This window comes from Lepisma saccharinum, chromosome 27 (assembly GCF_977018435.1).
Source record: "Lepisma saccharinum chromosome 27, izLepSacc3.1, whole genome shotgun sequence".
Taxonomy (NCBI): Eukaryota; Metazoa; Arthropoda; class Insecta; order Zygentoma; family Lepismatidae; genus Lepisma; species Lepisma saccharinum.
Window position 1 is genome coordinate 36,890,204 of NC_139255.1, and position 26,883 is coordinate 36,917,086.

At 36.4% G+C, this 26,883-nt stretch overlaps 1 protein-coding gene across 2 annotated transcripts in view; it reads left to right on the forward strand.

The window, feature by feature from the left end:
- The window catches only part of Caper (RNA-binding protein 39-like protein Caper), a 128,893-nt gene that overhangs the window by 80,494 nt on the left and 21,516 nt on the right, over positions 1-26,883 (forward strand). For both annotated transcript variants that reach the window (XM_083113007.1, XM_083113006.1), the window contains exons 4-8: positions 634-1,074; positions 2,465-2,579; positions 21,507-21,599; positions 22,324-22,590; positions 24,464-24,668. In XM_083113007.1, the coding sequence (XP_082969133.1) occupies positions 634-1,074; positions 2,465-2,579; positions 21,507-21,599; positions 22,324-22,590; positions 24,464-24,668 (1,121 nt within the window). The remainder of the gene's footprint in view (positions 1-633; positions 1,075-2,464; positions 2,580-21,506; positions 21,600-22,323; positions 22,591-24,463; positions 24,669-26,883) is intronic.

Below are 26,883 nucleotides of genomic sequence, written 5' to 3' on the forward strand. Positions count from 1 at the left end.
TGGCTAATTTGCGAAGATGGGGATGAGATGGGGTTACGAACCCATAACCCCTGGTGTCATAGCAGGATGTGGTAACCACTCCCCTATCGGGGCTGGCTCATTTTCGTATAGTAGGCACAATTGGTAGTAGGTGGTTTCCTGGTGCCTGATTTTCAGAGCGGCTGCCTAGCTCTGAAGAAGATTTTTTGAGCACCTGCATATAACACCGAATTACGTACAAATAACATTTAATCAACAAGTTTCTAAATTATATTTTGCCTGGACCTACAGTAATTTACGTACAAAGCAGTCTCAACTGTATATGTAATAGGAAATTTGTGTGTATTGTTCCTATTATTGGTATTCTCAGTTTGTCAATTTTACGTGGCTACACACAAAGGAAAATTATTTAATTGCATAAAAGCCAGGCTCTTCTTGTAACTGTGATGTACTGCCAGGGTCACTATATGTTTCAAATTGGACATTTGAAGAAAAGTATTTATTTATTTTAATGGACATTCTCTTGGTGTGGCATTTTCCTCCAATAGCCAATTATTTTTAACTTCTGAGCATGAGTGTGATTGAACATATTGGATGCTTTTTCAATGTGATACTAACTTGCATAGGTTTTATAAGTTCTTTTTTTCCTTTCAGGAAAGGCAAGCACAGGAGCCGCAGTAGGTCCAGGGAGAGGGAGCGAGAAAAGGAGAGATTCAGGGAGAAAGACAGGATCAGAGAAAGAGATCGTGAGCGGGAGCGGGAGAGGCGAAGGAGCAGGAGCAGGGAAAAAAGAAGCCGAAGCCGAGAGGAGAAGAGAGACAGGAGGAGAAGCCTTAGTCGTGAAAAGTTAAGAAGACGCAGCAGGAGTCGAGAAAGAGAACTGCGTATAAAAAGCAGAGAAAGGGAGAGGGAACGTCGTCCCCGTAGCAGAAGTCCACGTGAGAGAGTGGTGGAGAGAAGAAGAGAAAGTAAAGAAAGACACCATACAAGGAGTAGAAGCAAGGAGAAACGAAGATCGCCGACGCCGGTTCGAAAGTCAAAATCTCCAAAACGAGAAAAATTCATCTTCAAAAAGGGATCGCCATCGCCTCTTAGGTAATTAATGAGATACTCAGTATTCATGAAGGTGTTCACAAAGTGTTGAATAATTAATCTCGCATACAGGGTTTACAAGAAATTCAAACTCACGAGGCTTGATTTATTTGGTGCTTTATGAAGATTAAAAATTTGAAAGTAAAATGTTCAAATTAAAAATTTATTTAACACAGCCAAAGATACTAGAGTTAAAGTTGAACCTTTATCAGATTATAGCCTCTCCTACCTGTTAACATCTCAGGATAGGAACTTTTCAGGTGCACGCTTTAAAACTTGCCATGTTGTACAAAAAAATAAATCTTAGCAAGAGAACGGATTGTTGTAGAGAGATGTAATCTGTAACAGGATTCTTAGATTTTTATTTTTTACCTCCCGATAATGGAAATTCCAAAAAGATGAGAAAGGGAAATCAAAATTTTATGCAAAAATGTATATTTGTCACCCCTCTACAGCCACTCTTATAGACCAAAATGAATGCAAGAATGCAGTATGTAGCAGAGGTATATTCATACATCCATGCCTTGTCATGTTGAAAATACAGTGTGTCCGGATGAAAATTTACTAATAAGAAATTTGAATAACTCAGCATGTGTTGGTGATAGAAATGTCCGGTTACGTTTATTTGGAAGAGAGAATCAGAGAATTTTATGATAAGCAAAAGAAAATTGCAGTACTTGCCTTAGTAGATTTCAATATGATCTCCTTTGGTGGCTCGACAAACATCAAGTCTGTACACAACCTCAATCCATACATTGCACAACGTTTGATGTGTCACAGATGCACATGCATTGATAATTCTCTCTAGTAGATCGTTCAACCCTTGCACAGGTGTTCGGTAGACAATAGTCTTGATATACCCCCACAGAAAGAAGTCCAGAGGCCTCCAAGGTTGCCCGATTTGACTATCGATCTACGAGAGAGAATTATCAATGCATGTGCATCTGTGACACGTCAAACGTTGCACAATGTATGGATTGAGATTGTGTACCGACTTGATGTTTGTCGAGCCACCAAAGGAGCTCACATTGAAATCTACTAAGGCAAGTACTGCAATTTTCTTTTGCTTATCATAAAATTCTCTGATTCTCTCTTCCAAATAAACGTAACCGGACATGCACTTGGAACCTCCAATCCTGAGATATATCCAGACAGTAGAGGCTCCTCTAAGGTTAATAATAGTCGGAACAATGGGACAAAGTAGTATGTGTCAGTAGTGTGTGACACATTTCACCTCACCTATTATCACAAGAAAATATAAAGGAATTCACATATATTCAATCTCAAGGAGTACTATTTGCATTAGTGTTAAGTTACATCATTCTCGAATAAAAACAATTTCATTGCCTTCCTGCATTAAAATGCAATATAACTGTGGTGTTCTTTTCAACAGGCCCTCAGATGAACTTTCCCCAGAGGAAAGGGATGCCAGGACAGTATTTTGCATGCAACTCTCGGCCAGGGTGAGGGGAAGAGATTTGGAAGAGTTTTTCTCATCCGTCGGTAAGGTAAGTGCAGTCTTAGACATAGGAAGGAAGGATTATGGATAAGCAGGAATAATCTACTTCTTATTTTCAGAGGTTGTTCAATCACCATTCTGTACTTGGAGGAGTTGCATTGTACAGAATAGAATGGCATGTGGGGAATACGTTCGGGATGTTGAGCTAATTGAGCAGTTGTGACTCATCATAAAATTTTGCATGCTTTTATATTCTGATTCATATGATTCCTTCAGCTCCATTTTCATTGTGTGTTTGTGTGTGTGTGAGAGAGAGTGAGAGTGTGAATGAATGGAATGACATTTAATTATGCAAGACTTGCATACCACCTTGTTAACATGTATAACACACAATAGTTTTCTTGTGTAACGTGTAAGTCTCAAAACAGAATTTGGAGTTTGCTGTGCTTCGTTCGCACATGGAAGGGAGGGGTAGAGCAGAGCATGCTTCCTTATGGTTCGAGTTGAACGGATTGAGGAGAAGGTGCATGGAGACTTTTGGCTGTAGGTTCTTTCTCGCCGCTCTGTACAATTTCCAATGTTTAATTCAACCTTTTCTCAAATATATTTTGGCAACTCTATGCTTAGAGAAATATTTTGACCGTTGGAGCATTGTCTAATAACTTTGTCAAGGCAGATTCGTTGTCTCCTTTGGAGAACTTTGTATTTGTGCCTCAAGGCAGGGCTGACCAACTGTGGCACATCTAGCAGTAGTTAAGTCGGTCACATTCTGAGTGCAGAAAGTTACTTCCTCTACCCAAACCCTCCCCCAGTTTGTCTGGTCAATGGTTGATTGCTCTATTTTATTCATTTATTTTTCTAGGTGTGCCTTTATTTCTCCATCTCTTAGTTTATTTTGACTATGGGAGAGGGTGATGAAATAAAGAAATAGTGTTTGGAACTTTGAAGCTGAAATCTGCTCTGATATAAAAACTTGCTGTATGGTTTATACAGAAGGTTGTTTCACGTTGATGGTAACAATTTCGATCACCAAGGAGCAGCACGTAGGCACAGCACAGAGCAGCCAGAGGCAGTAGGACGAAAGTACTGTGTGTTGACTTGCAAAAACGATAGTTGGTGTGTGAGTGAGTGTTTATATGGCACCAAAAATTCCAGTCTTTTGGGAGGAGTACATCTGTGGCCTTTCCGACGTTGGTTATAGTTATGGCCAGATAATTAAACAGTGCCACATGAAAGCATTCCATGTGTCAAAGAAGGGCATCAATGCAGTATTGAATCGCCATAAATCTTGCACTGTACCTGTTGCTGGAACCAGTCAAAGTGGGCCTCGGACATATCATAAGCCCAAGCGTTCATCCGATGTTGTGCGGAAAGTGAGATCCTTGGTGCGATGTGAAAACCCTGCAACGCAAAGAGTGATTGCACAGGCAGTGCAATGTTTCCCTGCAACTGTAAATCGCATCATAGCCCAAGATTTACAACTTGTGCGGAAGCACAAGGCTCAAGTTCATAAGTTGCGTGCCTCACATGTCCAGGAGAGGAAAGACTAACAGTCGGAAGCACTACGAACGACATCTGGCAGGGGACCGCTGGAAGTATGTGGTGTCCCTGGATGAAGCATGGATGTATCTGTCGGGATGTGGTAAAAAAAGGGCCATCTACTATCGTCCACGTGATGCAAGAGGTCGATCTGAGTGGGTACGTGAATGTGCTGAAAGTTTTCCACGCGGGTTCATGGTTGTTGGTGGTTACTGCCATAACGGCAAACTTTCGCCGCGCAGAGTGGTAAAAAAGGCTAAAATAAATGCAGCCTATTACCAGACGAATATTTTGGAGCCACTTTACAGACATGAAATTACTTCTCTCTATGGCAGCGACACATCTCGTGTTGTCATCCACCTAGACAAGGCTTCCAGTCATTCGACAAAGTCCACGCTGGCATACATGGATCGGATGGCACGTGAAACGGGCATTCATGCAATCCCCTTTACGGACATCCCTGTGAAATCCCCCGATGCCTCTTCCATGGATTTTTGTGGGTTTCCGTTGTTGAAACGAGCCTTGGGAAGCAGACGGCCCCGTACAATTGAGGGTCTTTGGAAAGCTTGTCAGGAGGAATATGATCTTTTGGACCAATCTGTTCTTCGAGGCAGTCTCCTCCAATGGTAACTCCGCTGCAGGGCCATTGCTGCAAGACAGGGGTATCACGTGGAGCACCACCGCTCGTGGCGTCATGGTTTTTCTTAAGGTCAGGTGGGTTCTAACTTTGTTACCATGGACATGAAACGACCTTCTGTAGAAATGATCCTCTTGGCTTTGTATTCCCTGAACAGTTATAAAAATCAACTCAAGCCAGCCTCACATTGTACTTAATCAAGCCTCACTTCCCGATAGACCTTCGGCTTCCATACTTGGGAATTGTGGGAGAATTTCCTTGCCTCCCCTGTTCCCAAAAGAATTAGAAACAGTCTTTATAAAAGCATCCTCAAGTTCGTTTAACTATCAATCAGAATTATGAAGTGCGCTGGTCAACTGGTTGACTAATTGGTTGGGTGAGAGACCTGGGTTCGATTCCCGGGGTGGCTGATCTAATGTCGAAATTTTTCCAGCCTGAAATCAATGGGTACCTGGGGCAACCCTGGGGGGGGGGGGGGTCGTCAAGATAGCCAGATCATGGTTCTGATCACATCACCTCCAAAATGCCCAAGATTGAAATGTGTGGTGCTCTACCTCCACATCCCCTTAATATGCCTTCATGGCACAGTGCTATATGCACAGGGAACTTTACCTTACCTTACTGGTTAGCCAAAGACAGGAAAAATGTTTGGCTTGGTGCGTAGTCTTTTTACATATGACTGAGGGGAAGGAAAAAAAATTGATTGAAGAGTGCTAATTATGATATTTTTATTCAAATGGTCTACCTGTCTCTATTCCGTACTGTCATATTGATATTTTATTTTCACAGTAGCATACAAATATTTTTAACTGATCACACCTGTTTGTTGTTGTTCCTATATATTCATACTTTTGATCCACTAGGATAATTATTATAATAGCCACAATGTCAACAGACTTTGTGGATCATGTACTACCTTGGCACCAAATATCCTATCTTTTATCCCAGGCCTAGGTAATACTCTAGTCAAATCAAATTAATTTGAAGAGAATTCACAGTCAGTAGTACCATTCTTATTCGATTCTTTGCCTTTCATTTATTGCGGGAAATAAATCTGTAATGTTAGTTACATAATAATTGTTTTTAAATTATGAATTGTAAATACTGCTTTATAGCTTTCGAAGTAAATAGTAAATTAGGTTCTTTTATAAACCAAAGAGATGTCAGTGTAGTGTAAATGTGATAATCCAATGTGAACACTACAGTTTTCATATTTTGAATATTGTAGTTTATTTAGTTAATTTGGTTAGTTAGCATCAGGAAAGAAATACAGAGAAACTAGTACTCACTTTTTCACAGATAAAGTGAGTACTAGTTTCTCTGAATTTATCTACTACCGCGTCTCTCCTTTCCCAATTACGAATCAGGAAATAAGTTTCAAAACTATTCAAAGGGATTCATTAGAAGCTATGTAACGTGGGTAATGCAACTGATACTAGAATGTCCGTAAAATGGTACATAATTGTGGCAAGAAATGTTATGCTCACAGTAATTGCTATGATCTACATATGCTGCATTTTTCAATAGTGTCTGTGTTGTTCTTTGTTGAAGAAAGCCTTATTTTCCCTTTCCGTCAACAGTTATTAGTAATTACACCTGTGAAGTGATATATCCACCATTTTTAAGGCTGTAATTTAATCACTGTGTGAGACCCTCTTGCTACGTTTCTGAACCGAGGCCATAAAAAATCTAATGGAAGTTTCAAGCTGGAAGTGAGAACATGCATAAGTACCATGTGAGACTGCCAATCGAAACAACATGGAACTAAATGTGAAGATCAATAAATGGCATGTACAGGGAATGGACAAAAATATGGAAACACCTGCGAAGAAAAGCTGGAATGCTGTAGCTAATAAGGTGCAGGACCACCTTTAGCTTCCAAGACAGCCTGCAGTCTCTGCAGAATGGACAAATACAAGTCGTGGATAATGGGATCTTGCACCATTCTTCTGTCTCTGTCACTCAGTGTACGTTTTCGTCCACGCAGGTGTTTATCTGATGATGTCTTTCCGGACACACTATTATGTTATCATGATCTTGGATAGAGTCCCTCTCGATAGGCCAAATAACATGGCTACTTTGGTAACAGAATGATTTGCCCTGTTTGAAACACTGTCAGCTTGGACATGATTCAGTATCAACTCCATTGCACACTATCTACATTGCAACTGTCAACTCCTTCCAGTCCGACAGGTTCCTATCTCACAGCGCAAAACAAAAGAATGTCGCACCACATCCGATTTCAAGTAGAAAATTGTGTCTATCACCAGTTCCAATGTCGTGACGACACCCTGATGGTGAGGTAAAACCCAAACCCACAGCAATTACGAGAAACTCCCTATCCAAACACCAACCTCCCAAACTGACCCAATCTTGGATTATCCTCTACTAAACGGTTTCTCGCACGTCTCCCTCGTTAGCTTGAGGAGTGCAGACTGGAGGGTTACAATCTTTGGGAATTTGAGATATATATATATATATACACTATTGATAGACCAAAGAACAATTTCCCTTAAAAATAATAAAATATGTCTTTGATGTTGACTTGCTGAAACTAGAAAGATTGTGGACCAATTATTTTTTTGAACACCCTGTTCGTACACAGTAGGAAGGAGCGAGTAACCTTCCTCCCACTACCCACAATGAGACTACTTAAGAATTATACAGAGAAAATTCCCAAAACGGTTTGAACTACAAATTTTGCCCCCTTGCCCTTTTAAGGTTAAGCAAACAGTGAGACATCCCCTCTTATATTCACCAATGGCTATTAACCCAGAACACGCATGAGAATCCCCACGCTGCAAGAGAATTCACAAATTGTACACAAGCAACAATAGATGCAAACACCTGGGTAATGAATAGGTTAAATTATTGAAATTATGTACTCAGGTATACAAACAACAACGTTTTATTATAAACCCCTAAATAAGTGAAATTCTACTGGAGCATGAAAGTTAATTTTAAACATAGCAAATACTAACATGTGTAAACATCTTGACATGTACTCAAGTGATTTGGCAACTGAGTGTATGATATACAGATAATTGTCACATGACTAATTTCCAAAAGTTAATCTACCCAAACTCAATTAAGGTTGTGACAAGTAATTTGCGTAGAATGCAATTGCTCTTTGCAAATAAAAATAACGACCTAACGGTGCACCATATTGACTCTATGATCAAAATTTAGTGTCATATAATTCAAGTTACATTTGCTCTAAACAGTTTGCACTGTACCGTACCACAACATAAGCTCGTCAAATTATTCCAACCCAACTGATACAGCATGAACAAAGCTATTTACACATATTTTGCCACATCAAGAATCGTGACTGTGATTGATTACTTGTAGCAAATTATACTACCATGTGTTTACATTTAATAATCAGTTTTGCATTAATGGCAGAACAAATGATTTGGTTGGATTTCAAATCTTTGACGACAAATATCCAGACGTCAACTTCGTCTACATGTAGCAGATAGCAATTCACTATGCTAACGGAATAGCGTCACCCGATGTACGTATATTATTCTTTACAATAAGTGTTTTAATTATTTCTTCTCTGAATACCTAATATTTCTCCTTGGAACTAATCTGGATATATCTTACTTCTTAATCTCGATTTCGTGCACCTTATGACACTCGAAAGTTTAACTAGAATATATATCACATCAAATACTCATTTTTCGAAGATGGCTGAGTCACCCATTTTGTAAAAATGCATGCTTTACCGGAATCTTTGTATGTTGACCTCGGCCAAACTGCACCAAAATTCACGTTAAAATCTGAATTATTTCACAATTGACAAGTGTACAACTTACTGTGACCATTCCCGGATCACTTCAGTCGATCTTCCAGATGCGAATCCAGGTGTCGGTGAACAAGCAGAGGAACTCTCACTGCCTTTTTACTGCAGGGTATCATGGCGATCAGAATCCTTGACCCACCATAATATCACCAAAACTTGGTGAATCGGACCTTCATCAAAGACGCACCGCTGTAGATACTTCCCGCAATGATATCTTTCTGATCAAAATCACTTTTCGTCGACCAGACGATACCAAAACCCACACAAAGTCTCGAAAACTAGAGGGCACACCTCACTTGCAACTTCAAGCATCCATTTCTCCACCACCAACCCCAAACCAGTTTCATCCAGTTTGCATGCAGCATCAGCTGTTTCCCACTCGAGACCACTACGCTCTTTTAGTTCGGAGACTACACGCTGAGGACATCTGTTGACGACCAGGCAAACAAAATGAACTTATCCTTCGTAATCAACTCGTAATAATAAAATAAATATAACAGAATCCATACGATTATTTTTGTCATCACAATTTTGTTTTTCGCAATGGATATTATGTCGACCTTTCGCCATATTGTGGTGTTTCCATATTTTTGTCCACCGATCTAAAATCTAACTATTTGGGAAGATTCTTGTGACATTGAAGAGCAAATGTTTCATCCATTGCTTCAAGTATAAGAATATGTACAACACAGAAACCACAGGGAAAGAAAATCCATAAGGAGCTTACATCGTATCGGAGATATCCCCAATGTCAAAGTCAAAATAAAAGGAAGGGAGTGAGAAGAGGTTAAAGTACATGCACTAGAATGGCTCTTTCAAATCTCATCTGCTAATGCTTTGATTGGACCAGATTCAGCATTTTATTCATTCTTTTATCATGGTGATATGATATCCCTAAACATTGTTTAGTTCCATGTTTTTCTATTAACAGATGGCGCAAAAGTCAGTTTACCCATACACAAATTCAAGTATACATACAAAATACAAGTAGATACACGAAATTCCAGTTTCAGTGGTTTTGTTCAGAGTGCCCACCATTGTTTGCAATACATTGTGTGCAATGATCAACAACAGAATTGCAAATATGATGCTGTAAACTTGTATCATTGTTGATGACATGAAAGGCATTGATAATCGAGTCTTTCAGTGCATCCAAATCTGCCGGTGATGATGAGTATACCATATCCTTAACAATTCCCGACAAAGCAAAATTGCATGGCGTCAAATCACAAGAACGCGCAGGCATCCACTCTTCAAATGTGTCGTCTAACAACAAACAACCACACTACAACAAGCCAGAGTCTCAACTGGCGACAAAAGAATAATGAGTGCACTGTTGCCGGTGTCGCACGACAATGTTACCAACCGTATACCTAAAAAATATTACTTAGCACAAGAAGCACATACACTATTGTAATACTATTATTAGAGGCACATATTTTTGGTAAATAAAAAAAGCAAAATTTCGGTACAAAAAATGAGTCAATTTCGGGTTCAAAAGCGGTAAATAAAATAAAATATCGGTGTTATAGCGGTGAAAAATTGGATGAAAAGTGGTATATAAAAATACATTTTGGTTTTAAAATTGTGAATATAATCCTAAATTTGATTTAAAAACTACTTATTCCACAGAATTAACATTTCACTTCTAATAGCACATTTATGTAGTTATCAAGAGTATTAAGTTTATTTCTGTGTAAAGGGGTCCATTTTTTTCTTTTCCAATATCAACAGCAGAATTAATCAATTCTCTGGGAATTGCATAACTCTCAGGATAATTCAGACCTCAGAAGGTGTCGCATCGGTGAATAAAACCTAAATTTCGTGTTTGAGTTAATTTCGCTTTTTGCAGTTCATTTCACATTATTTCGTGACAAAACATGGTCACAAAATACATCTCACAACTTTCTAAAACATGAAAAATTAACACTACAATGTGTTTTTTCAAATTTCGTTTTTTCGTCAAAAACGAAATATGCATGCCCCTAACTATTATCAATGTGCTTTTTGGGTAAACTGACTTTTGCGCCACCCTGTATATTTTTTGCTGGTACTGATGAAGTACCAACATAATATTTAACAATACTGATATTCTAACAATTTGATTGAAAAGGAAACTGTGTATTTAGACATTTACTACATAAGTTTCGTATGTATTCAAACTCAGCCTACTTATAAATACATCAGGAGGTAAATTTATCAATAAACTGCTATGTGCACTGAATACATTCTCATTTTGTAGGTGTATCAGTTTGCAAAAGCATTTTGCAAGCAATTTAGTTACTATGCAGTGTGCCACCATTGATCAGACTGACAATGTGAACACCTTTATGAAGCAGGAATACAGTTCCTTGGTGCCTTGAGATCCTAATAGAGCACATTGCCACATGGTTGGAGGGGGGGAGGGTTGGGGCCAGAATTAGGAGATCCACTCCTCTCTGAATATGATGGATTTTTCTGTCATGTCTCCATGAGTGATCAATTTGCCATTAAAACCTCACAATTTTTGTTGAAAGTGTACCAAAACCAAATGGAAAAGATAAGTTCAGTTTCAAACAATAGTTCTGTTAAAGGTCCTTATGAACTAACCTGACATGTTGCATGGTAGATGTGTTGAGACTATTGAAAATATAGGGCTGGGTTTCTTAGAGTTCTTTGATATCAGTGCCCAAGTGAGCTACTATTGGATGCCATTTATGTAATCTGGTTACATGCTGATGTTCAATCGTGGGAACCTTTAGTTGTTGAAGGAAATCCAAAAATTGAGATTGCATATTGTAATGTTCATTTTAGATTTCAAATTGTGGGTAGTACTTTTTCTACCATATTTTGTCAGAATAGTGCAAATATTGAATGCAAAATAAAATTTAAAACTTATGTAACAATTATTTATATAGTATCTGCAAATCAGACTATTTATGGAGTGCGCATCTTATCCTTTTGTGTTCAAAGTACTGAAATCTTGATAAATTAATATTCCAATAATCACATAAATAATTTAAAATATTTAAGAACAGAACTCTTGCATTAACATTCTAAAATTGCTAGTGTGTGTGTCTAGTGAGCCTAATTTAAAGTTAAAATTTATTTTTCTGCTGTTGCACATGATTGTTCAGTCTCCTATAGTCAGTTCCCCAAATTTCACACAGATGATGGAAGTTGGAAATTTTAATTTCAATAATAATTGCGCAGTTTTCAGATCAAATTTGAGATTTTGTTAGAACAGAATGCTTTTTCATATACTGATTTTGAACCAGAAATGTAGGTCTTTTTGTACCAAAGTTTTTATCTTTTATTTAGCACAAGTATGTGTCTATAAGCTATGAGTGTTTTCATTTTTGTAGATTTCAATCGTGCTGTGAGAGTAGATGACCTCATTCTCATATTGTTTGTAAATGTATATTAATCCCAATATGTAGAGTTTTGTGTGCCTTTCTCTTTGTTTAAAAATTCTGACCGGAGCCTTAATCTTCTAGGTGGTTGCAAATAGATCATAGTCTGTGTGGTATGAGAAAAGTGCTGAGCCCACTTCTTCCAGCAGAGTAAGAATACATCATGAAAGTAAACACTTTAAAGATATCTCTGTGTGTAGTGTTGATTTACATAATTCAATGGGTCGCAACTTGTTGGAAGGTATGAAATCACATTAAATTCTTTCTTTATTTGGCAGATCTGCGGAATCAAATCTGAATGCAAAGGCACATTTTATGTATATATACATGAAGGAAGCTTTTTATATGTTTCTTTCCAGGTACCTTTGTGTGTACAACTTGTAATGCAGGAATGGTTATACATATTATATCCTGCTTTATTGGTACCAGGAATGTTCAGACAAGGTGATGCTCAGATGTCTTCCTCAATTGAGTGTACCAGTTTGTCTGAATAGAAGTGTACAATAAAGGAAATGCAAGAACCAGAAGTAATAATAAATCTGTGTTCCATTGTGTATATCCACTCATTTCATTAAATGATATTGATGCATTTTGCGGTCAATTCCTGGAATCGTTGAACTTAACTTTTCATGTCACATCTCAACACTTTCTTGAATGTTCTCGATGTCACTACATAGAAATTATTATTCTTTTTAATTATACAAGTGGCTTCTTGCAGATGCAGTTCTGGCTCTGGAATTAAAACATTTTTTAAAAAAAAAGTTAAAAGAGGAAGGATAAAAATAAGAAAAAGTTTGCAATATTTTAAAATAATACAGAAATTCTATCAATAAAAATACTTTGCAATTGTCTACATTACTTGAACAAAGGGTGTCCCAATATAATTACTCTGATTCTAGACATGTATGTTTTAATACAGCCACTAGCTGGCAAGTTTCTGAGGCAGAATGTGTCGGTTCCCAACTCCACTGCTGAGCATAGAATGCATGACAGTCATTGAACCTATCCCACAGTCTGCAACATCACATAGCAATACTCCAGTGGATTTTTCTTTGGAGATACATACATTGTTGTGGTGTCATGCTGGATATGGACATGTTGTGCAATGCTGATGTAACTCTCCAAATATTGCACAGTACGTGGTGCAAGTGTACCATTCAGATGTTTTCTTTGCCACTAGAGGCACCCATATTGAAGTGAATGTTCTTAGGGTATGACTGTAAAACTGTAAAAACCCTAGTAAAATGTACACCCCTATTCATTACAAGGTTGTGACCAATTGAAATCAGGGTAATAATTTTGGGAACACCCTGCATAATTGAAGGGCTCGGGTGGAAAACATGGTAAGTCACATTTTGTTCATTTCTGAGTTCATTAAGAAAAAAGGTTATTAGAAGCTATACTGTAGATAAATTGTTTTCGTGTTGTGTTTACGAATTTCACTGAGTCCAATGCAAACTGTATGACATGGTAATTTCACTTGAAAATTGAAGGATGGCACAGTTTACTTTGTAACTAAAATGTCACCATGTTTTACACCTGATCTCTTCAATTAGTCTGTGGCAGAGGTTTTGTCTCTTTACTCAAAGCTACATAACCGTAAACAACCATCTTTCTGAAGACTGGCTTTTCCTTTATTGTTTGTAATTCAATGCAAAGTGGGTTTTAGTCTCGGAATAGGAACAGTTGAAAATTTCATATTGTTGCACAATGCACACGTTGAGTGGAAGGGCATATGTTGAAAGATTCGGCATTTACTTCTATGATCAGTTTCATTTTTGAACAAATGATATACACCCTAATAGGGGATATGTGGTTTGTAACCAGTGTACTAATTGAAGTTATTTTTCTTCTGTAACATCCACTGACACAAGTAATAAAGTACTATATCGCACTACCTGCTTTGTAGAAATTTAAAGAATATTTTTTCTGAAGTACACTGTGCTATCCCACAGAAGCAATGATATTTGTAACAAAATTGTTTTATCATTTCATTGATGTGGAATGAAACCCTGATTTGAAGTTTTAAGCCTGCTTTATGCACAAAAAGGCTAATCAGGTTACATTTTAAAGTGGGATCCGAACCACTATGTGCCTCCAAAAAAAAAAAACGATCTGAGTTCCCAGATTTGACATTTTTCACATAATGCATTTCATTTTCCCAGACTCACATTTCCACTGTTGTGTTCTCGTAGATATGGACGTGAAAGGCCTAATTCTAGGTCATATTTGTTTTCTCTGGTTTTCAGTTGACAGTAAATGGCGACATATGGCAAGAGGAGGAGGTACTACTTGATGCACACAATCACAGCATGTACTTTTCTTCTAGTATGATGTCTTGTATTTTCCTCTAGGTTTTGCCAGACCAGTTTGTATTTTTTTAAAGGAATTCAACTTTGGATTCAATGTTGATGAACTACATGAGCAAGAAGAGAGGTCTATTCCATTTCAGAGGAAATTAACTAGTAGAATATCTGTCATAATTTCACTTTATTCAGCAAAGTGTTCCATTATTGAACAGCACTTTCATTTTCTTTCGATAGGCAAAGGAGCGTGCATGATGGTGATCTGTATGTAGTGTGTTTCACCCTGTTTGTATACTAGATACAATGAGGATAGTTTTCAAATGTATTATGATCATAAAGATGTACACTGGACTTGAAAATCACAGAACATTTTATTATACATAGCCAGGAGATTCAGAATACTTCGTAGTGTGTTAGGAACCCATTTCTGTAATAATCATCAAGTATGTCCATATTGAAATTTGATGAGATTTTTCTCCTATATTTCATCAATGGATGGTTGTTGCTAGATCAAATAACATAATGATGATCATGTTGCATCAAGTAAAAACTGTAAAATCTAAATCATATTTGTGATTACTACATGATTCAATTCTTTTCCTCTTGTCATTTTCTTTGAAGTTTGAAGAAGGGTACTTTCCCAGTTAATTCAGTTTCATTCATACATGCACATAATCAGTTTTGCAATTTCTTCTGCATACTGTAACAAACTGGTTTGTTTTCACTCCCGCTCTCTCTATTTGCATGAAAGAAAATACACACTTGTCTCGCTCATACATGAACAGATGCATTCCCATTCTTTTCTGACTTCCATTTCTGGTTTTGTTTTTATTTTCCCAAGTTTGTCCCTCGTGATATTTTCTTCTTACTACAGTTGCTGAAGTGCTGCTCCGCATTTCATAATACACAGTGGAACCTTGATTTTACGTTTTTCAGGGGACCAAGCTGAGAAACTTATGTGGGAAATTGTAATACCAAGGAAAATTGTACAACATTTTGCTATGTTGGGACCTGCAAGACTTAATGTACGGGGTGATCACAAAGTAGGCATACCCCCGTTTGTTTCTGATACTAGAGTGGTTGTTGTTATAGCGATGTGATCACGTACCTGATAGTTCAAATGTCCAGGACATCGGTATGGACACCATCAAGATCGTAGCACAGCTGAATTCTGCTGCCATGTCCTGGCAGATGTTTTGCGGAGATATTCCGGCATCCCGTCCTATCAGCATCAGAGAGTTCATTAACGTGACAAAGCTTGCACTTTAAATCAAGTTCCATGTGTTTCATCATGGTCGAACAATTGCAAATCAACAACAATTAAACACACTTTCCGATGAAAAACCAGGTGTACGCCCACTTTATGGCCACCGTCTATAATGCGGGAAAATGTAAAATCCAAGAACGTTAAATCGGGGTTCCACTGTACTAAGTTAGGTTGGTTTTGTACTTGTGACAGTCCTTTCCCTCTCTGCACTCCATGTAGCATACAAAATTCCAAACTGTGCTCACCATCAACATCAAGCTGGCCCCATCCCATGGCAGAGTGGTTAGCATATCATGCCACATTTCCAGGGGTCCCAGGTTCGAATCCCAGCATGGATGTTTGCGAGTGTCCGTTCATCATATCATCACTCATCCCCATCTTCACAAATTAGCCAAAAGTGAAGTAAAATAAAGCAAATCAAATTAAATGTACTCCCCATCACAAGTGAATTACAAAAGAGGAAAATTCTGAGGCTGGTGATGTAACAGATGTGTATGTGTGGATACTTTGGAAAATCCTTTGCATTGAAAATGTAACAATTAGGACTGAACCAATGTTGATACCAGTCAATACTTACCTAGTCTAAATATCTTGGAAATTCTGCAAAATTCATCATTATTGTGTGCAAGTATTATGCCTAAAATAATTTTTTGATTAAAGCAAAGCTATTTTAATATTTTCATTAGGAACCACACAGATTACTTTGTATACAGGCATATTATTAGGATTTCTGATAATTTTATCGATCAGATATTTATATAATTAACCCATAACCCTTAACTTAATCTTTTCTAATCCACTCACTGTTCATTTTCCTTAACTTAGTGCAAAATTTTGCTAATTTTTAAAATTAATATAAGGGTATAAGTCACGTACGCTTGTTTTGCAAAGTAAATATCTAAATATTAATTTTCCTTTACTAGAGGAGAACCTGTTGATGTCTCAAGTTTACATACATTAATGCAAATAGTAAATGAACCTTCTGGCTGTTCATGGAGCATTTGCGATATTTTTATCAGGCTAGTAGAATATCAATTGTTCACATTGGCCAATTCGTAATCAGTACTTACCAATAGCTGCAATTTCATGTTGACCCTTTCCTAATTTTGATTGTCTTGCATGTGACCTTATAAATATTTTTAAAATAAAACTGCTGAATTCATAAGGTATAGTTCCAATGCAAATTTAAAATACTATAATGTATTGGTGCATATCGACATGCCTATTACTACTGGTTCCAAATTTTTCAACCCTAGTAAGAATACTATTTATATTTTTTGTTGCTGCATATATTTTTTAGAATCCTAAAGTTAATTTATATAAGAGAGATGCACTGGAAATCTGACATACATACCTTTCTCAATTTATTTGTTGTGTCTGAAAAAATATGATTGAATTTCTAAAAGAAACTTCGTTACAGTTGTGGATGGGTATATTTTAGAGATGGACTAATATGAAATTTTGGATGATGATAAAATACTGATATAAAATTTACCAATACTGATAACTGATATTCCACTATATTCTACTTCAAAAACAAGTAGGGAATGAAGATTATATGTTTATATGCGTAAAAATTATAACATGGCAGAATGTTGCACTAAATTATAAGATATTTATCGATATATTGGATCATTAATTATATCAATATACACATATGCCTATATCAGCTGATACTGATAAAAGAGTACCGATTAATACTGTCCTATCCATAGTATATTTGCTGATCGATCCATTAGGATTATGCACCTTTTCATAAATATTTCCCATAAGTAGGGGTAGAAAACTCACACTTTCAAAAACTATGATTGATGGGAGCACATATGTCACTTAGAGAAATTGAATTATATTGAAAGGAAATCACTTGTAATTAGAGTTGTGCTAATTTTATGTGGAGACTTCACAGTGTAGAGATTGCCACCAAACAACATAGATAAAGCTTTTTACTAAGATGTGCATTATTAAAGCTTATATCTAGTTTATCTGTGATATTTCTGAATTCTTTAGTTTATTGCATGCATCATCATCCTGACCTTAACTACTATAATTTCATTAATTCTACTATAATTTCATTGCATTTTGGAATCGTGGTTTAATCTGATTTTCTTCTTTACTTCATACTTGAATTAGTCATCTTCATTGTTTATCTTTGTCAGGTAAAAACGGAATCCAAATTTTGCCTCACTTTTTTCGTTCTAGTACTGTGTTCCTGGCTGAAGCTTACGTGTGCGCGCTAAGTACACAAAGAGGTAACATTTGTGGGGATCCTCCTTTTATTTTTATATACTTCATGGAGTGCTATTTATTTTAGAGAAACTGTGCAACAAATAAATAAATAATTCAATTATGGAAGAATATTTTCTCAACAAATACTCTCTGCATTTTACAGATTCCCCCTGTTTGAAACTTGGATGACACTCATAGTGGAATTACGCTGGAGCAGTTTTCTTGTAATGAAGTTGGACAGGCACTTTGTAATAAGGTGCTGTAGGTGGAGCTCTGTTTCAGTGATAATATGTGTACCTATTGAGATATTAGAGGTTCTGCCTATAGTTTGCTGTCACTCTTTCTTACTCTTCGTATTATTCCCACTTTAAATTTCTTAAAGAGTTTAAACATTCCTGTAGGGATGCAATGCAATTACACATTCTTTTAAAGGTGGTCGTCTGGGCTGCTGCCAGTAATTCAATGCACATGTGCCGTTTTCCGAACTCAATCGGGGCAACATCATAGTGCATGGGATTTCACCAATATGGTATTGTTTTTACATTGTGTGTTTAATGTAGGTATACTTTTAAAATATTAGAATGTCTTGGATAATAACAGTTCAACCGTAAAGATCAGCAGAACGTAATAAGTTAATGAGCCTACTGAATTGTTTTGATGCCCAAATCATTTTTAGTGTTACTATTTCGATTTGATCAACACATTTCAAAATTCAAATCCAATACTTGTTCCAAGTGGTAGGATTTACTTATGCACTAGTGTAAAAAGTGCATACTGAAGGGGTTATATGTTAGGTCAGTTACAAGTCCTGAAAAATTACATCTGTTTAGATTACTTTTAAAGCATCCACTTGAGTCTTCATGTGGTTTGCTTACCAATTGTATAGATATCTGTAATAGTTTTTTTTATGACGAAAGCATACTTTTTATCACAGATTTCAAGGAAACCAGGAAAGAAAACCACAAAGATTCACTTGATGTTTAGTAGGAATTTTAAACATTTGTAATTTTTTCAGAATTTGAAATATCAGTGTGATTTTGTGAAATAGAAATTTATGAAAAAGATTTTGCTGGAACAGGTCAAATGTCCAGCATCACCTTAAATGCAGATGCCAAAGTCAATAATGCTATTACACTCTATATTAACATATATTTCATAAAGTTCAAATGTAACTAAGTTAATTACATTAAAAAAAGAGAGAAATTACAAAGCCATGGAAGGTTCTTAGAAATCATCATGAAAGTACTTTGGAGACACATTTTATTAGTACATATTAATGCTTGTTACGGAGGGAAAAAAAACAAAAAAGTATGGTTTACATGTGTGGTGCTAGCAAAATGACGAAACACACACGTTATTGGTTTCAAAATGCAAGAAGAATTGAACGTGATATTGACACATGCATACTGAGATAGATATGTACACTAAATGGGATGAGATACAGTTTCAAGCGAGACCAATCCAAATTCTTCTTTGTCTTCTAGGAGCAAAATTTAAAAGCGGACCTGAAACTGTATGTTCTGTCGTGGTGACAGTTGAACAAGTTTTTAAAAATAAAAAAAGGAAGCAATACTAAAGTAATGCTACCTTAGGTATGTTAAGCAGTTTAAGAACTTTTCTGATTATTACAAGTACATAGAAAAACACTATAGGCATCAAAGCAACTTCATGAAGATATGGGACGTCTAGTATTGTTTTCACCATTGCAAAAGCTTCGTCCCTTGCAGTGGAATTATTCTTTGTAATTTGATAAAATAATGCATGAAAAATGTCAAAATTTGTTAAGCTCAAAGCTCTGCCAAGATAATATAATGGGCTACAAGAATATAATAAGGTTTTTAATACAGTCATTCTTGAGGTGACCAATTACCAATCTCATTGTGAGTTCCCTGTTGAGAGAATTTTTATTCTGATAGAAAACCAGTTGAAACTTGATGATAGTGTCTACGGTATCTTTCAGTAAATCATTTCTATCAACTGCACATGTAACAAACATGCTTGCTTAAGGGTCTGTGATAAATGGGAAATTATATCAAAATGCAATCTCAGTGTAACATGAACCTTTCAGAATCATCTCATTCAATCAAGAAGATGCTTCATATTTCATTTGATTGTAGTTCTTATAACTGTTAAGTAAATAAAATCGAGAGAAAATTATACTTTATTTGTCCAATGTTACCAATAAATAATAGCAGAGCTTTTACAGCAAGCCATCTTCCATGATGTGACAAATAAATGGCACCAAATGCCATTGCGTCGTATATTTTTCTTATTATGTCTACTGATGAATAGCATATTCATAGCCTACATAAGATAATGTATAATGGTTTTAAAATAATGTTGATACCAAATGCGTGAAAGTAAATATTTTAAAGCTTCATATGTTTCGATGTACACGTGTTTTGGTATGTAAGCCCTGTATCCCATTACGTTCAGTGCCTAGCAAATATGAATCATATTGTAAAACATGAACAAATATAAATGCATAACCAGTGACATTCTCAGCATCTTGGTAGTTTGTGTATGGAAGCTACAGGAATTACACTAAGCATAGATCATTGCAGGATTGAAACACGTTTCTGAAGAATATGAATATGAGATGATCACTACATTAATATCTGAGAATTTCATTTCATGGCAGATATGGTATGGAAAAGTTGTTATTTCACAGCCATAACATACATGCACATATATAGTAAATGAGATTCCTTCAGGCACATATTTATATTCTGTTTTTTATTAACGCTTGTCCTATCTCCAAATATCAGAGTGGATCAATGGTTAGATGATGGAACATAAATAACATTTGCATATATTATATATATTCCACAGGAACTGCTGCATTCATAGTCATTTCATCGTAGAATTAGACTTCTCTGTTGTCAAGATTTATACAATGTGTGTAACATTGGGGAACCAGTTATCTGCCTCCTGGTATTGATGGTAAAATATATGTGTGATTAATGCCATACATTTGATGTAGCTATTTTTTCAATATTTTTGGTGTCCTGAAATTTACTATGATTTAACGGGAAATGCATTTGAAGAATTCCCACAGTTTATCTTAAAAGTAATATCCAGAGCCATTGATATCTGCAGTTAAATGTCCGTTTTTAATACAAGCCTTTACGCTAACCCCTAAACATATGTGGGCACAGTGTGAGGCCATTCTAGTGGGGAAGGAGGGGGGGAGAGAAATTGGGGAAGTACAGGTAGCATGTTAGACTCCATTCAAATGAGCAACCTGATTGCATGCATGGTTTTACCACAGTTGCAAAATTGCATATATGATCGTGGGAGGTTACAATCTGGGGCATCTTGTCTACAGACTGTACACACAAAGTTTACAAAGGCAGGGTGCTAGATTGAAGTAAGTATCCAGCATGACCTGTGCAGAACTTTGAATGTTCTTCTCTTTTTACAAATTGTAATATAATTTTAAATATATTTTTTAATATTTATTAAATGAGAAATTGTAAGTTGACAGGCACTGTGGAATGGATAATAGTCCAATACATGTGTATGAGGAACAAATAAAATCACACAATTTTTTAATCTGCTCTAATGTGAGATTGAGTTGCGTGCAACCAGGTTGCCCATCTAAACGTACCCTTTGATGAATCTATTAGGATAGTATATGTTTTTAAATTAAAAAAATCAAGGGGCAATTTTTTTTTTTTATTTGCTCTTTAAAATCCTATGTTGCCAGAGATATAGTGGATTTTAGGACACCATTAATATAAATTAATATTAGATGCATAATTTGTGCAATATAAATCTATAGCGTGTATTGTTTTACAGGTCAGAGATGTTCGACTGATCACATGTAACAAAACAAGGCGCTTCAAGGGCATTTCATATGTTGAATTCAAGGATCCAGAGTCAGTTCCTTTGGTGAGTATAATAATGTTATTCTAATTTCACTTTTGTCAGTTTATGTATTTCTTATGAAAGAAATGCATTAACAGTATTTTTGTAAACCCGAATATTCAATAAAATTTTGTTTAAGTCCACTTCCTGCACGTATAGGCCAATTTGGAATGAACATACAGTTTAAGGTGGGTCCTGAATCAACTTGTGCTTCAACCAGGAATCGTACCAAAGACACTTCGATTACATACAAGGTGACAATGTTACTTACCACTATGCCATCAGGCTGACCTCCATAGCAGAGTGGTTAGCATGGGATGCTATGATGCCAGGGGTTCCAGGTTCAAATCCTTGCGTGGGCATGGCTGTTCTATGTGAGTGTCCCTTTGACAGTTTCATCATATCACTCCTCATCATTGCCTTGTAATCAAGGAGTCCCAGGTTCGATTCCTGGTGGAGGCACATAGTGGTTCCGATTTTGTGCAAAAAGTGGACTTAAAACACCTAATCAGTCAATCAATCATCCTCATCATGATTAGCCAAAAAGTGGAAGAAATGCAACATAAAAAAAACCTGAAGTCACACTTAGGATATGTTGCAGGGATGGGACATTCATCGGCACATATCAGCCAACATGGGCATACTGGTCTATAAATGTGTAACAAAAATGTATAATCGTGGTATTTCTGTACATATAATAACATACATATCACGATATTTATAACATGTGCACTTTACTTCTTTGTAGGCTTTGGGTCTTAGCGGTCAGAGGTTGCTTGGTGTCCCTATAATTGTTCAGCACACACAGGCAGAGAAGAACAGGGCAGGCAATGCTGTAACCTCCATTGTGGAGAAAGGAAACACAGGGCCCATGAGATTATATGTTGGCTCACTTCACTTCAACATCACAGAAGATATGTTGCGTGGCATTTTTGAACCTTTTGGTAAAATTGACAATATTCAGCTAATAATGGATCCAGAAACAGGAAGGTCCAAAGGCTATGGTTTTATTACAGTAAGTTAACTTTCTTTGTTATTTGTTTCTATGTATTATTTTGACAGGGAATGCAACTGATATTTGCAATACATATTTCACACAATAATTGAGTGATTTTTGGATATTTGCTGATAGACTAACACGCAATTATATCAGTTGACACTGTTAATTTGTCAGTGTTTTAAATTAAAATCTGTCATTAAAGTGAAGTATTTTTTTTTGTTCTTGGCTCTAATTTGTTTTTTTCTTCGTTTTTGCATTTTGGGGGAATGCATGATAATTCTTCAGTGAGATGACAGATGTTCTCAGTTTTTTTTAGCAAATACAACAATAACAATTATTGTACTGGCAAAGCAGCCTAGTTAGTAGTGTTTCTCAAGCATTAGATTCCCATGATTACAGTGTGAGGACCATATTTTCATCTTTGCCCCAGTATTATGTTATTCACCATGTTAACTTACCAATTCATCTTTGTTTACAGTGCATTAATCGTGATTATTTAAGAACAAAATGTAACATTTTGATGAAAATACAGTGGAACACTTATTTTATATTCCTGTATTTTACATTTCTCCCCATTAGACATTCAATCTTCATTGACCCAACATAGCAAAGTATTATCAAATTTTCCTGCATTTTAACTTTTTTGACTATGGCACCCTGAAAAATGTAACATCAAGGTTTCACTGTATTAATTTTGTGCTGAATGAAGTGGTGTGCCATGACTACCTATGTTGGATGCCTAATAATAGTTTTTTTTAAAAAAAAAAAAAAAAAAAAAAAAAGGAAATCCCAGTTTCAATTTTTAAAATTCAAATTTATCTATAGGCTGTAATTAAATTGCTCCAGTTTTTAGGAATTCGGTTAGTTAAGTAAGTAATTTTAACCCTTCAACTAGTTTTCACCACTGAAAAATATTTTCATACTCGTGCAAAATACACAAAAATGTTAACATATTTAGATTTATCACTATTAATTGTGATTGCATCCAAAATTACACACAAAAAATCTTGATCCAGTAGAACTCCAATTTTATATTTCCAGATTTTACACCTTGGTTCCCTGAAAAATGTAAAATTGAGGTTCGCTGTGGTTAGAGTAGCTAATCACTGGGAATTCTGCGTGAATTATTGGCTCCGGGACTTATGCGTGAATTCAGCTTGGATTTTTCTCCGTAGATGTGAAAAATTGCAACTCTTATTTAATCCAAATCCTATTGAATTTATTCATATTTATAAATGCCCTGAGGCAAGTTTTCATAGTTTACCTTTTATTTTTATCGAGGAAGGAAGAGAAAGCTGTGTTAAAAATAAACAGCATTCTCTTGGTCTGTTACTTCGTTAGTGTCCTTTGCAGACTAATCTATCTGATAGACGGAAGATTATTACAAGATACGATATCTTGAAGATGATTAGGTAAATGTTAGCTTAAAATTCGTATCCAATTAACAATTTGTTGTAGATTTTAGAATATAGAACCGTAAAATTTTTGACTTATGTTTGTAGATGTATTTCGAGTATGTGTATGTGAAATGGCATATGTAAACTCTGCACCTTTGATTAAATATACATACCGTTTAATTGAATTTGAATTTTTGGATACATTGGAATCTCACAGACCCTTCATATTGTTAATATATTTGTGTGTGTGTGTTGGTGGGTGGTGAGGGGCAATAATATGTAAGGTTGAAATAGAGAAAACATGTTCTTGTAGCCTTGAAATTTTGCCTTGAAAACTGGGAATTACACTTGAACTTTATCATGGTTCTAGAGTGGCCACCCTGCTGTACAAGAATGACTGTGTGTAGATTTTTGCACTCAAGCACAATTAGTTTCACTACATTATTTGGTATAACATTGTAATGTCGCAACATTTTCCTGCTTTATTTCAGTTCCATGATTCTGAAGATGCGAAAAAAGCACTGGAACAATTAAATGGGTTTGAATTAGCAGGGAGACCTATGAAAGTGGGCCATGTTACAGAGCGGTCTGATTCCACTTCAGGCCCTTCTATTTTGGACAGTGATGAACTGGATCGCACTGGTATAGATTTGGGTGCCACAGGAAGACTACAGCTCATGTTCAAGCTGGCAGAAGGTATTCATGTGTAATGTATATATTTATTTCAGCACGTACCATCGTTCTTCATTTGTTTTTTCTTTGTGTGGTGTGCTCATTCTTTTTTTCTTTCCTTTTTCAAATGCCTGCTATGTCTTTTGTTGAACCTAATAGTAAGAGACTTGAAGATCGACCACACCGGATGTTGACTTGGATGCTAGCTGCGACTGTGGAGACGGGTCCCTGGAAAAGTTAGAGAAAAAGGAAAGTCCCAAGGTTGAGAGGCCCTGTTCCCTCAGATACCCCTATATGGGATCCAATTGGAGAAGTGTTGAAATAACGGGTGTCCCGCTCGAAGGAAGCCCCAGAAAATGTTGGTTGAAATGAAAAGGTTCAAGAGGAAATAAAGCAATTGCATGGCATACCTGTATGTATCTGAAATGAGGTTGCCACATGAGGAGCTGGAAATATCCTCTCTGAGCTTCCAAACACAACTGAACACGACGTTGCATGTTTCGGCGACTAACTAACAACATTAAAGCACGATTGCCCAACCATCTCTGTTCGTGTTGCCAACTTCCTTCATCCACGGCTATGGAGCTCAGTGTTGCCGCCGCCTCTACTTTCTGTCTCGTGGACTCACTCATTCTGTACAAATGTCAACAAAATGCTTGCAATATTTACAACAGGAAATGGATATTACGGGGGCTACCTTCGAGTGAGACACCTGGTAGCTATAACATATCTTCTGAACAATATCGTTTTTCATTAGAGTTTAACGTTTAAGTCCACTTTATGCACAGATGGGCTAATCAGGGATGGGCCGCCACAAGTTAGCGAACCTGGGACCCTGTGATTACAAGGCAACAATTTTCCACAACTCCATCAGGGAAGCCCTCATTAGTGTTCATTATATATTGTAATTTCTAATATGCATGAGATTTTTGGATGTACAGGTGGTGAGTATGTGGATTGAGTTATTTATTTGCACTTGCACCCATTCTGGTGTGTATGATTTGACGGCAATGTAAATATTAGGTGTTCATATGAAGCTCCCAATATTTCAGTCAACCACTCCAAACAAATGACAGGAGTTAATTCATGCCAGAGAATAGAATGTTATTAGATCACTACGACAAACATGTGCTCCTACTTATTAAGAAGCAGCAATGCTGCTTGAAAGAAAATGGTGACTGAATGTATTCTGAAACAATCTCTAGGTGCAGGCCAGAGAACTTTCCAAGGGGAAACCTGGGTAAATCAATTCACCAAGTTTTGATTGTCCACCGTAGTGTATCGAGTACTGGGGAAGCAGATTAGTTTGTTCACTATTGCCAACTTGATCTTTTGTACTGTAACTTGGCTCACGAAATGGCAAAGTGCTGCATTTATAACACTCCCTGATATGTAGTTCTCTGAAGTGAAATTATTGATTTTATTTTCGCTTACCTCATGAGCACTTGCATTTGCAGTTGTGGAGTTGCTATTTTGCTCCATTTGACTTTTGTACTATATATTGTATAGGGGCATAACTTCGAAATCTTAGAAATATTTTTTCTTCCTTCTGGTGCGAATTGTAGTTTTCCAGATTTCATAATTACTTCATACTGATTGAGTGAAATTTGATTGGATCGTTAATAATGTGGTGAAGTGTAAGTTTATTCCCGCATTTGTGGTAGTCAAAGAAATGGTAGAGAATGAATATGTCAGTCAAGTAGTGCATTTTTTCCATTGCACATTGTAAATTCATTAGACATGCATGGTTAATTTCTTTTGCTTGTTCAGTAAGTGAATTGTTGAGCAAATTCATCTTGTACATAAATGTATTGGGAGTTAGCCTTCTAGCCTAGTTCAATATTCACAAAGCAACTTATCCATCTTTCTTATGTCGTAATGCCAAAACAATTGAAGACTGTGCAAGTAAATGTAATTGAAAGAAATCAGCAATATACAGTTGTCACAATTTTATGCTCCTGGATTTTAAATTTTCCCAGATTCTACACACTTTCCACTTTTTATAAGTTCTTCAGCCACAGTCTACTGAAAAACATATACAGTGAAACCTCGATTTTATGTTCTTCAGGGGATCAAGATGAAGGAACTTAAAATGCAGGAAAATGTAAAATCGGGGAACGTAAAATCTGGGTTCCACTGTAATTGAGGTTCCATTGTCATCACCAATCTTCAGTGAAAAAAGAAATAACTTTTATGTGGTTTCTTCGACTCATCCCAAATTCTGTATATGAATATTGCA